At 32.8% G+C, this 13,862-nt stretch overlaps 1 protein-coding gene and 1 pseudogene across 3 annotated transcripts in view; both read left to right on the forward strand.

Annotated features, from left to right (window-relative positions):
• Positions 1-13,862, forward strand: part of LOC149885185 (uncharacterized) — a 47,869-nt gene that overhangs the window by 8,604 nt on the left and 25,403 nt on the right. Inside the window, exons 1-3 of one of the 3 annotated variants that reach the window (XM_090095178.1) lie at positions 2,724-2,773; positions 6,760-6,820; positions 10,611-13,859. In XM_090095178.1, coding sequence (XP_089951304.1) covers positions 6,775-6,820; positions 10,611-13,859 — 3,295 coding nt within the window. In that variant the 5' untranslated portion in view covers positions 2,724-2,773; positions 6,760-6,774. Of the gene's footprint in view, positions 1-2,723; positions 2,774-3,006; positions 3,185-6,759; positions 6,821-10,610; positions 13,860-13,862 lie in introns of those variants that run through there. The other 2 variants (XM_090095176.1, XM_090095177.1) reach the window with 2 other exon arrangements.
• Positions 501-6,820, forward strand: LOC149885189 (uncharacterized; annotated as a pseudogene).

Here is a 13,862-nt window from a genome sequence, read left to right on the forward strand (position 1 = left end):
TTATCATGTAACAAGGGATGAGGTGGTCAAAATATTAGGTGTGTTTTAAGAACTTACGTTACAAATTTGTAAGTCCATCCAAATAAACTTAATTCGCAAACAATTTAAAACATAATTTTGTCACAAATACTTATTTTTCTCTAAAAAAATGTGGACTTATGCCCTTTTTGAAAAACTTCTTACATTTTAACCCGTTATAAGTATACTTCAAAAAAAGAAAAATTTTAATTGTAAAATTATTTTTATGAAAATCACAATAAACTACCGCTTACAAAAAGAAAAATTTTTATTTGTTGAAAGTTTAAATAGATTATTAATTTTTTTTAGTTTTTTCAAAATATTTAAAATGTGACTTATATCCCTTTTGAAAAAACGGTCTTCAATTAGCAAAGGAAGTTTTAAACGAGTACTTAGAAAGCCCAACATCTTCATGCTGTTTAGAGTTTTGGAAAGAGTATGAAGAAAAAACAACATTAAAAGCAAAGTTTGGTTTGGCAAAAATGGCAAAGAGATTCCTTACACCTCCACCAACATCTACCGAAGTTGAAAGGTTGTTTTCAACTGCTGGAGACATTCTTTCAAATGAAAGAAACAGACTTTTGCCAGAAAACATGGAAAAAATTTTATTCTGTAGAGAAAATATTTCAATTGTTAACTTTAATTATTAAAATGTCTTGACATATTCTACTTTTTTTTTTTGACATATTATAGTTTTTATCAAATTATGTTACATGGTGATTGCTTAGATATACGTAAAATAGTTTTTTTTGCTTTAATTCGGTGATCATAAAAGGTTCAGGGATTTTTAACATTTTTTTTCAAATTTCGGCTGTTTCGGTTTCGGCTCCGGCCGAAATTTCGGCCGAAATTTCAATTTCGGCTTCGGCTACGGCTTTACTGAACCGAAATTTCGGTACTTTCGGTTTCGGCCACTGATCTCTATAATAACTGGATAGCGTAACTCCGAGCAAAACTTCTTATTTTTTGACGCCAAAATCGCCATATTGGAAAGCCCCAAAAATTTTGATCCCGTAAGCTTTAAGTTCTGTTTTTCGGCTTATCGCTTTATCGCTTTATCACACATATCAGATTTTATTGTTCTGGGGCTTTCCAATATGGCGATTTTGGCGTGAATTTTGATATTAGAGATGCGCTATCCAGTTATTATAGAGATCAGTGGTTTCGGCTCAAATTTCGGTTTCGGTCGATCACTACTTTTAAATGCTGTTCGCTTTCGTTTGATCTATTTTAATGATAAAACATTTCCTTTTTTTTTTAAAAAAAAAACAACTTTTTTTATACCTTAAACCTTGAATAACTTTTTTTTGTAGATATGGGATCGATGGGGACTTTATTTGTAATAATGTGCTCAAGCTATGTACAAGTTTTCAGCTCTATGCGAATTATTGCAAATCTACCACTATTTTTTTGTCTATTTTGACCGGATTATAAACACAACATTAACGAGGCATTCTACAAGTTCAATATTATGAGCTTAAGTTACAAAATTCTTCATTATAAATATATTTTTTAATGTTTTCCTCCGTAAAAAAACTGAGCCTTAGCTAATATAACGGAAAAAAGTAGTTGCGGCTTGTATAAGTTGGCTTTCAAAAACGCAAATTTTCATCGCCTCTAAAAAAGATACAACAAACTCCAGATGAATGCATAGCTTTTACCTTTCCAACGCTGAAATGAAATCTTTTTTCGAGCACTTATTCAAATATTTCTCTCGAGCAAATTTCAATTTTCTCTGATTTTTGAAGTAAGTTAACATTATTGTTATAGGTAATATGCTAAATTCCAACAAAAAATCAACAAACTGTAATGTAAACTATAATTCTAATAAAAAGTTAAAACATTAATTTGCCCGTCTCACAAATTTTAAAACGCGTGAAACGCGTCTCACAAATTTTGTAAAACGCGTGTGACTTGCTCGTTTTGCCCACCGCTAATTACGCAACTAAGTTTCCACTAAGTCAGAATTCAATTAAACGGAATAAACCTTAATGAAATAAATTTTATGAACGAAAATCAAAATGAGTTTAAATAGTATTTTTTTTTTTTTTTTTTTTTTAAAAAATAATTGATTTAAGGTAATAGCAATGCTTTGATATAATATTTAGTTTTGATAATATTTCGAGCTAGAACGAGAAATTATTTGTTTTTCTTATTACCAAATTTTTTCTTTACCATTGACAGCAGAGATAAACTTAAGATAATCTTGAGTTTATCTTCGCCATCTTTAAAAATAATGCACTTTAAATATTTTTGTTCGTATATAACTTATGCATGCAGAGATAAGCTTGAGTTTATATCTGATGCATAAACTATAACTGGTAAAACTGTAAAAGCATCCGCTTTCCGTTCCGTTGTAAACAAACATTATCTTTAAATTCCTGTTGAACCAACATTTCAGATTCATTCTTTTTATATATAAGTTAAATGTTGAGAAATAAACAGAACAGAGGAACATAAATGGCACTTATCTGAAATAAAATTAACAAAAGCCTTTAAAACTCGTTTAAATCTGGTTATATGAGTAAGAGAATGGTCGCAATCATAATTGAGGCGCATAATCCCCTTTAAACCAAGTTGATTATCGTTCATGAAATTGACAAAGAATTAAATTTGAGTTTTTTGAAGAGTAAATTTTTGTTTTATGCAAGTTAGGAGCCTTTTAATCAGTTCCTTTTGAACTTTTATGGTTGTGTCAAATCACCATCATCACCAGGGTAACTTTTAAGAATTACCGACTTGGTTTTGTTACTTGGTAATTTTTGAAAATTATCTCCTTTTGCTTTCAATTAAAAAATGCAATTTGAAATTTAAAAATATTATAAAAAATTTCAAGCTATACATCTTTTTTTTGTTTGAATGAATAGAAAAAAATTTCAGAACCTAATATATTTCAAATGCGAATTCTTGTTAGTAAAGAGAAAAGAAAGCTTTTAAAAGCAGAGTTAATCCATTTAGTTTGAATAAATAAATGCATTTCAAAGTATTAATTTTGAAATAAGAGTCATTCGATAAAATTCTAATTACTAATCGCCTAAAAATTTAAAATATAGAGAAGTTTTATATGACCGACTGAAACTGTTTTTCTTATAATTTTTTGGAATATTCGTTTGAAATTTCAAGTTTTACACTGAATTGCAACGAAGAATTTGGAACCTATTGAAAGGTGCTTTAATTCATTGTGATGAGCATTAAAGAAATTTGATTTGGTGTTGTAATATAATTTATACTTGTCAATGCGTTATAACATTTTTTTTAAAAGACTCTGCAAATGCTTTTCTTTAATATAAAGTTTTTAAATACTAGTTTATTAAAAATCTTGATAAACATTTACACAAAAGTTCAAAAATTTTTTTTCAAACTGAACATTTATCGTAGCACAAAATGGAAACCCAATTAATCTTTATTAGTTTTAAAAGTACTACTTTTAAAAATAATACTTTAAAACAACCGAGAGTAGTTGTTGTTGATGAGAACTCAGTTGTTTAAAGTGGTACTATTGGGTTATTATCTTGATTGAGACAAAAGGACAGAAGCAAAATCACAGCTGTCAAAAACTAAATATGAGCTTGATGTTGTGAACGAAGATGAATAGAGGCCTAAAATTTTATGTTACTTGGGTATAAATCCTAAAACCTGAATACAACGTCCGTGAAAAGATAAGACAACTTTAATTTTCCATTGATAAATAAAAAGTTGGGTAATAAAAATGAAAAGTCATGAGGTAAAAAAAAATAGAAAGTCTTTATAATAAAATTAATTAAAAGATTGAAAAGTTTAACAGTTTTTGATAGTTTTCAAGTTTTGAAAAATAAAATGATTTTGAAATTTGAACAAAAAGTTTTCAAATTATAAAATTACAATAGTTAATACAAATTCTAAAAAATATAAAAAAAAACATCTAACAAAAACATAAAAGACAAATAGAATAAGAGCATTTAAAAAAAATAATTCAAATTCTATTTACACGCGTAGTGATAAATTTTGAAATTATTCAAGTCTTTTAGCGTTAAAAATATGTGGCACACCTTTGCAAACTATCACCATTTACTGAATGGTGATTATGTAATTTGTAACTCTGCCATTGGGCTCTAAAGAGATGATGCAAAACTTCGGTAACTTGCTCAGAAAAAATACCAAGAGAGCTATTGTGACATTAAACAAGTTGTTAAACAGACTTTTACCAATTTATTAGAATTTCTACATGTTTCAATAAAAAGAATTGTTGGAAAAAAGAAGTGCTTCTGAATTCATTTTTTTTTTACGGGGATCCTCATGTTTCAGTGGCTTTCGATATTCATTGCCAGCTAGCTGCTCTCTAGAAAATGCCTTTAAATATGATGCAAGGTGAGCGACTATGAAGTATTAGGCCAAATCTGAGTTAAGGAATTTTAGTGATTGCCAATGCCGTGCATTAAATGAAGCTCCATTATTGACATAACATTGGGAAAAAAAGTATTTTCAAGATCCAAATTGAAATGGCTTAACTTACCGTTTCAAAACAATTGTTTATGCAACAATTATATATTAGAAACTCTCCTCATGGAATTTATATTAGAAACTCTATTCATGGAATTTGCATTACGAAACTTTTAAGTAAATACAAGAACAACTGGTTTGATTATTCTAATCATGTCTGACTTACTTACCTCAAAAAGAGTTCTTTTTATCATGTGATATAAAATCCATGCGTTTATATACCATAACATTTGCTAGAACGTTGATTTTAAATTATATAACGGTTGATTTTTAATTATGCATTATAAATTTCTTAACCTAAAGAAAAAAAAAATGCGGCTAGTAAAACTTAAGAGAGCTGGTTTTAATGAAAAAATCAAAGCTGAATTTATTTTCACAGAGGAAGTAACTAGATTTTGGAAATTTTACCCAAATGTCTTAAGCGTATAGGCCTATCATCCTCCATATGGATTTTCTTTGGTCATAACATCAAGTTCATATTTCATTTTTGATCACCGAAAAATGTTTCTTGAGAAAAAGCGTCAAAATAATTTTCTTAAAAACGGTGTAAAAATCAATAAACCGCAAATAGCTTATTAGAATAATACTATTACAAAAAATAGAATATTCACATGAGTAATAGGGGGGCCAAATTTTCAAAATAATATCGAAAGTTGGAACTATTTAATAGAAGGAAGTTTGTTTTATTAAAAACAGACTTAAGAACTCACAAAACCTGAGAAAAAACTTCATAGCATTGTCTTTTGTCTTAATAAACTGTTGCTAATAAAGATCTTTTTGTAATTTTCTTTCGAACAATAACAATCCTAAAAATCTAAACGTATTTTAACAAAAGTGTTTTAAGACTCCTCTTGAATCTCAAAAATCTGTACAAGTTTTATTAAGTTTCTTTACGTCCTGGAAAGTATGTTTTCCCATTTTCTTTTGCTTCAAATAAATCGAAAACGGCCGTTGTTTCTAAATTTCTTTTAAAATCAGTTGTTACAGATTCTCTGGATAACTTGTCCTTCTAATATAATAAGAATGTTGCTATTTAAGTATTACGCCATATACTCTATTTTTACAGTTTGCACATTTTTGTTCTTATTTGATGTTAAATTTGGTTAGTAAAAATAAGTTTTACGCATATAGATGAGAAGTATAGAACATTTATTTAATTCTTATTTATAGATAACTTATGCCAGAAATAAAATTTAATTGATGATAAGAGCATATCTTCTTTATGCGCAACTTTTTTAATGGGACATCTAAATTTCCTAAATTAAGTGTCTCGTCATAAGATAAATTGTGTAATGGAGTGAAATTGTTTCTATAAACTCAATTTCATTCCAAATGAAAAATGTCTTTTTAATTGTTAGTTCCAAACAAATGACAGGACTCTTCTTCGACAATTGCAGTTTTGGTTATCAACCCATCTTCTATTGCTGAGCCTCAAAAATAATCATTTCATGCACAAGAGGGCCTGCTTTGACCATACAAAGACACTTTTTTAAGTGTAAAATAAAAGCTGAAAACAAAGAAAAAAAAACACCAAATAAATCAATTTTGCAAGTTAAAAAAAAAACATTGCATAACAAGGAAAAATTAGAAAAAGTCTTTCACAAAGTTTAAGTTTTATTATTATTCTTACTATTATTCTTACTACTACTACTACTACTACTACTACTACTACTACTACTACTACTACTACTACTACTACTACTACTACTACTACTACTACTACTACTACTACTACTACTACTACTACTACTACTACTACTACTACTACTACTACTACTACTACTACTACTACTACTACTACTACTACTACTACTACTACTACTACTACTACTACTACTACTACTACTACTACTACTACTACTACTACTACTACTACTACTACTACTACTACTACTACTACTACTACTACTACTACTACTACTACTACTACTACTACTACTACTACTACTACTACTACTACTACTACTACTACTACTACTACTACTACTACTACTACTACTACTACTACTACTACTACTACTACTATTACTAACTACTACTATTAATACTGCTACTACTACTACTACTACTACTACTACTACTACTACTACTACTACTACTACTACTACTACTACTACTACTACTACTACTACTACTACTACTACTATTACTAACTACTACTATTATCATTACTATAAATATTTTAATTATTACTATTATTCTTATTATCATTATTGCTATTATTATTATTATTCTTAAAAAACTTTTTTTTTTATAATACAGGTTATCAGCAGGAAAATGACACGGACAGCTATATTTTTTATTGTAGCCTTTGCTTTATCAGGTACGCGAATTGTTCTATTTACAATGAAATTTGTATTTAAATTTATATTTAAAATTATATATAAATATAAATTTATAAAATGTTCTTGTGTGAAAAATACATTTTTCACTTTTTTTTCTTTTTCACTTTTTTTTCTTTTTTTTTATATTAATAATACTTTCATCATCAATTAACTTTGATGAAAACATCTTCAGGTCCATTCATTTCAATATAAAAGTATTAGGCTTGTTTGCACTTGCTCTCGCAATCATTGTTTTAAAATGCTTTTCTTTTACTTTTTGGTGAAACAGTGCACACAGCACCTATTTCTATTAGCCACATAAATAAATACTGAAATGAAATAAATTTTTATACATTTTAAATCAATTAAAAAAAAAGAAATTATTTTGTTTTTTAGTAAGCTTATAAAGAATTTGTTTGTCTCTGTGTTTGTACTGTGTATTTATTTTGTATACTGGCATATATATTAGAGTAAATATAATAAATACAAAAAAAAAATCCTTAACTGTCGTTATGCAAAGAAAATTATATATTATATCATTAATTAACAAAAGTATACATTAGTATACATTGTAATAATGTACAGGGCCAGAAAAAGTGGTAAGATTTGTTTTTTGAAACAACAACACTTACAAAAAAGTGAGCAACAGTAAGAAGCATAATTGTGAGTACTGAATAATATAAGAACAATTACAGTATCCAGAATGTTCAAGTGAAAAATTTTTCTAAACAGCCTCCTTGCTGCTCGATGCATTTTTACAGTCTTGCACGCTATTGATCAATTCCTTTCGCAATAGTATCTTGTCTCACACGATTCAAACAGTATAAAATTCTTTCACGCAAGTGAGCTTCATCCCTTATTTCCACTCCCTTGTAGTATTTTCCAAATTAAATAGTCTAACGGGTTAAGGTCAGGCAAATTTGAGATCCATTCATCTGGTGAAATAAGAAAAGGAACTTTTCTCCTCAAAAATGTTATTGTCCTTCTTGCACGCTGTGATGGAGCAGAATCTTGTTGAAAAGTGTAGCGGTGATTACCAAAAATTCGCTCGCAGTCAGGCAGCAAACATTGCTGAAGAATAGTATTTTGGTAACATTGAGCATCAATTTTGGTGCCTGGTTCAACGAAATAAATTAATCCTTTATGGTGTTTAGTGACACCGAGACTGACCATAACACTTTTTGAGAAATAACTCCGTGGATTGCAAAGATTTTCACTAGACACATCGCATTTTTTGTCTACTTCACAATACACTCTGTTACTTTGAGTATTTTTTGGAGTTTCCACAGTAAAAATCCTTTCATCAGTGAAGAAAATGTTCTGAACTTGACGAATAGGAAATCTATCTCATGAATTTTGGCAACATACTTTACGTCTTTCTTTTTGAGCATCAGTCAAGTTCTGAACACAATGTCTTTTGAACACCTTTAAATTCAAAGATTTAACAATTCTATTACACCCTGTAATATAAATAATGAAAAATTACTGAGGAAAATAGACTTAGAACAAATTTACAAGGGAAAAGAAAAACTTAGAGGATATGCTCATGGGGAAGTTTAGGGAAGTTCCCTCTCCCCCTAATTAAATCAAAATTGTTTGTATGCCCATGCATTACAAATTTGTATTTTCTTGAAAAGATTTCTAAAGAACTCTCTATTAAGTAGGGTATGGAGGCACATCCTCAAAAATTTGTGAATGATACAAACAAATATTTCCCAACTCCATCTTTTAGGGTATAGAACTAGAAGTCTCACTTGTTTAAAAAATCCAAAAACTAAACTGGGCTGTTAGGCTTTTTTCAAGAAATGGATTTTTATCTTTTCATAAACTTATCAATTATGTACTTATTTTTTGCCGGTGGCCAGAACAACCAAATTATTCACATGCATTCAAAAATAATTAGTTCTAAACTAATTATTCAAAAATAATTAGTTCCAAAGCTTGTGGTAAGAAAAGCAAACAAAACTTGTCAATACTTTTCATATTCGGTTGGAAATTTAGACTGGCTAACATATACATGTATGCACATACTTGCACCTCCATTTTATACTTCTTTACACTATCTTTTTCTTTTAACATTTATCATAAGATATTTGTCTGTTATGGTAAAAATGAAATATTTTGAGACCTATTGGTTAGGGCACCTTAATGCAGATTTTACTCTTAAGTGCATATTCAAGCATATTTTAATTTAAAGGATATTTTTCAAGATGTATTTTTAAAAAAGTTTTAGAACTAATCTAATTTGAAATAGATGGTGATATTTATATATATATATATATATATACTTATATATATAATAGAAGCTGATAACAAAGAAAAAAAGTACCAAATAAATCAATTTTGAAAGTTAAAAGAAAAACACACGCACACATACATATACCAGGCAAATTAGTAAAAAAAATTTATTTTTTTGACAATACTTAAGCCAAACATAAATATTTATTTAATAAAAAGTATTTAGACATACATTTACCTTATTTTTATTAAATATACCTCTCTCAGCATCAATCACAGCTAAAACTTAACTCCTAAACCTGGAACAGGGCGAAGTTTGTTCCACTTTTTCTTGATAGCAGCGTTCTCCTGGATTCACCTCTGAGTCTTCTGGGATGTATGTGAAGGTGCTCTATCCTGCTGGAACCCAGAATAGTCATCTGAAGAGTGGTGGGTGACAATCCAGGGTTTGACATGGTTATTCAGGATTTAAATGTACTCATTGGTATTGACTTTCTGACCAAATCTGATGAAGACCGAAGGCATTTTAAGACCATCAGAAGAAATCAGGCCAACATAAACAAACTGCAGCCAGATGATTGGACTTGAATGTATACTTAACATACTCTTGAACTGCCTGGATTGTTTGATGACTTATAAAACATTTGGTACGGTGGTTTGAGACAGATTCAACAGTCAAAAAATTCTCATCTGAGAAAAGGATGGTGATCGTTCTATTCTTCAGGATGCTCAAAAGTTTTTTGATCTTTTAAATCTTTTTCATTGATACTTGGGGAAACCATGTGTTTCTTAATTATAGCTTTTAACTTTGCCTTCAGATCCTTCCTGACATTTCAGATGGTGTGCTCACTGATAGATAGCTCTTTGTTAATTTTCCATAATGACCATACTGGATTCCAAAAAACTTAACCCATGACTGGTATGATCAACTGAGGAGTTTAAACTAACTTCTTCAAACCAGTTCCTGGCTTCCTCTTAACACAATCAGTCATTTGAAAACATAATCAGACTGTAGACAGTATTCAGAGACTTGTTTAGCTTCTTGGTAATGTCTTTGAGGGTGGTGCCAATCATTGCAAACATTAACAATGAGCTTATTTTTCTACCTATCTTCTCTTCTTAACTGTTTTTTATTTGTTTTTGTAATAAAAGATATTTGCATCAAAATTAGTAAACTAAGACGCGAAAACCCAAGCTAAACAATTATTTTGAAACCACCAAATTTATCATGAAATTTGTGGTTATGCACAGTAATAAAAATTAAAAAAAAGCAACGAGTTGACCAGTTCTATTGATTAAGGATAAAAACAATTTTACATACAAAAAGGGTACGTTAAGGCATATTAATACCTTTATTGTATTTACTGTAAAACATCTGCAAAAACTTTTTTTTCTTCTACAAAACAAAAATCTGGCTTCTTTTTTTTGTTTAATAAAATATTTGATTGAAAACCATTTTCTTACTGTGCTCAAATTTTATAAAAATGATACTTGAATTAAAATTTTTATCCCTTTATTGGTAATTCAAAATGAAAACTCTTATCTTGGTAGATAAAAGTTTAACAACAGCAGAAAACATAACAACTACATCTCAAACTGAAACAGCGACAGAATCAGCCACAACAACATCAGTACCAACCAATGCATCAGCGGTTGGTACTGAGCAAACAACTTCTACTACTTCAGCAATAGCTACAACCGCTGTAACAATTTCAACAACAGTATCAACACCTGCAACCTCATCTGAATCAACATCTGCATCAACAGCAGCATCAACAGCAGCATCAACAGCAGCATCAACAGCAGCATCAACAGCTGCATCAACAGCTGAATCAACAGCTGCATCAACAGCTGCATCAACAGCTGCATCAACAGCTGCATCAACAACTGTAACAACACCTGCAACAACATCTGCAACAGCAGCTGGAGAAACTGCAGCATCAACAACTGTAACAACGTCTACAACAACATCTGTATCAACAATAGCATCAACTGCAGCATCGACAGTTGCATCAACAGCTGCATCAACAGCTGAATCAACAGCTGCATCAACAGCTGCATCAACAGTTGCATCAACAGCTGCATCAACAGCTGAATCAATAGCTGCATCAACAGCTGCATCAACAGCTGCATCAACAACTGTAACAACACCTGCAACAACATCTGCAACAGCAGCTGGAGAAACTGCAGCATCAACAGCTGTAACAACGTCTACAACAACAACTGCATCAACAGCAGCATCAACAGCAGCATCAACAGCTGCATCAACAGCTGCATCTACAACTGTAACAACACCTGTAACAACACCTGCAACAACATCTGCAACAGCAGCCGGAGAAACTGCAGCATCAACAACTGTAACAACGTCTACAACAACATCTGCATCAACAGTAGCATCAACTGCAGTATCGACAGCAGCATCAACAGCTGCATCTACAACAGTAACAACACCTGTAACAACACCTGCAACAACAGCCGGAGAAACTGCAGCATCAACAACTGTAACAACGTCTACAACAACATCTGCATCAACAGCTGCATCGACAGCAGCATCAACAGCAGCATCGACAACAGTATCAGCACCTGCAACCTCATCTGAATCAACATCTGCATCAACAGCAGCATCAACAGCAGCATCAACAGCAGCATCAACAGCTGCATCTACAACTGCATCAGTAGCTGCATCTACAACTGTAACAACACCTGCAACATCATCTGTAACAGCAGCTGGAGAAACTGCAGCATCAACGACTGTAACAACGTCTCCAACAACATCTGCATCAACAACTGCATCAACAGCTGCATCAACAGCTGCATCAACAGCTGCATCAACAGTTGCATCAACAGCTGCATCAACAGCTGAATCAACAGCTGCATCAACAGCTGCATCAACAGTTGCATCAACAGTTGCATCAACAGCTGCATCAACAGCTGAATCAACAGCTGTAACAACACCTGCAACAACATCTGCAACAGCAGCTGGAGAAACTGCAGCATCAACAACTGTAACAACGTCTACAACAACATCTGTATCAACAATAGCATCAACTGCAGCATCAACAGCAGCATCGACAACAGCATCAACAGTTGCATCAACAGCTGCATCAACAGCTGAATCAACAGCTGCATCAACAGCTGCATCAACAGTTGCATCAACAGTTGCATCAACAGCTGCATCAACAGCTGAATCAACAGCTGCATCAACAGCTGCATCAACAGCTGCATCAACAGCTGCATCAACAACTGTAACAACACCTGCAACAACATCTGCAACAGCAGCTGGAGAAACTGCAGCATCAACAACTGTAACAACGTCTACAACAACATCTGTATCAACAATAGCATCAACTGCAGCATCGACAGCAGCATCAACAGCTGCATCAACAGTTGCATCAACAGCTGCATCAACAGCTGAATCAACAGCTGCATCAACAGCTGCATCAACAGTTGCATCAACAGTTGCATCAACAGCTGCATCAACAGCAGCATCAACAGCAGCATCAACAGCTGCATCAACAGCTGCATCTACAACTGTAACAACACCTGTAACAACACCTGCAACAACATCTGCAACAGCAGCCGGAGAAACTGCAGCATCAACAACTGTAACAACGTCTACAACAACATCTGCATCAACAGTAGCATCAACTGCAGTATCGACAGCAGCATCAACAGCTGCATCTACAACAGTAACAACACCTGTAACAACACCTGCAACAACAGCCGGAGAAACTGCAGCATCAACAACTGTAACAACGTCTACAACAACATCTGCATCAACAGCTGCATCGACAGCAGCATCAACAGCAGCATCGACAACAGTATCAGCACCTGCAACCTCATCTGAATCAACATCTGCATCAACAGCAGCATCAACAGCAGCATCAACAGCAGCATCAACAGCTGCATCTACAACTGCATCAGTAGCTGCATCTACAACTGTAACAACACCTGCAACATCATCTGTAACAGCAGCTGGAGAAACTGCAGCATCAACGACTGTAACAACGTCTCCAACAACATCTGCATCAACAACTGCATCAACAGCTGCATCAACAGCTGCATCAACAGCTGCATCAACAGCTGCATCAACAGCTGAATCAACAGCTGCATCAACAGCTGCATCAACAGCTGCATCAACAACTGTAACAACACCTGCAACAACACCTGCAACAACAGCCGGAGAAACTGCAGCATCAACAACTGTAACAACGTCTACAACAACATCTGCATCAACAGCTGCATCGACAGCAGCATCAACAGCAACATCGACAACAGCATCAACAGCTGCATCTACAACTGTAACAACACCTGCAACAACATCTGCATCAACAGCAGCATCAACAGCAGCATCAACAGCTGCATCTACAACTGTAACAACACCTGCAACAACATCTGCATCAACAGCAGCATCAACAGCAGCATCAACAGCTGCATCTACAACTGTAACAACACCTGCAACAACATCTGCATCAACAGCAGCATCAACAACAGCATCAACAGCTGCATCTACAACTGTAACAACACCTGCAACAACATCTGCAACAGCAGCTGGAGAAACTGCAGCATCAACAACTATAACAGCGTCTACAACAACAACTGCATCAACAGCAGCATCAACAGCAGCATCAACAGCAGCATCGACAACAGCATCAATAGCTGCATCTACAACTGTAACAACACCTGCAACAGCATCTGCATCAACAGCTGCATCAACATCTGCATCAACAGCTGCGTCAACAGCTGCATCAACAGCTGCATCCACAACTGTAACAATACCTGCAACAACATCATCACCAGGTT

Source organism: Hydra viridissima, unplaced genomic scaffold (genome assembly GCF_058129835.1).
Source record: "Hydra viridissima isolate aposymbiotic clone 2 unplaced genomic scaffold, HvirCarnegie_v1 scaffold_8, whole genome shotgun sequence".
NCBI classification, from domain to species: domain Eukaryota; kingdom Metazoa; phylum Cnidaria; class Hydrozoa; order Anthoathecata; family Hydridae; genus Hydra; species Hydra viridissima.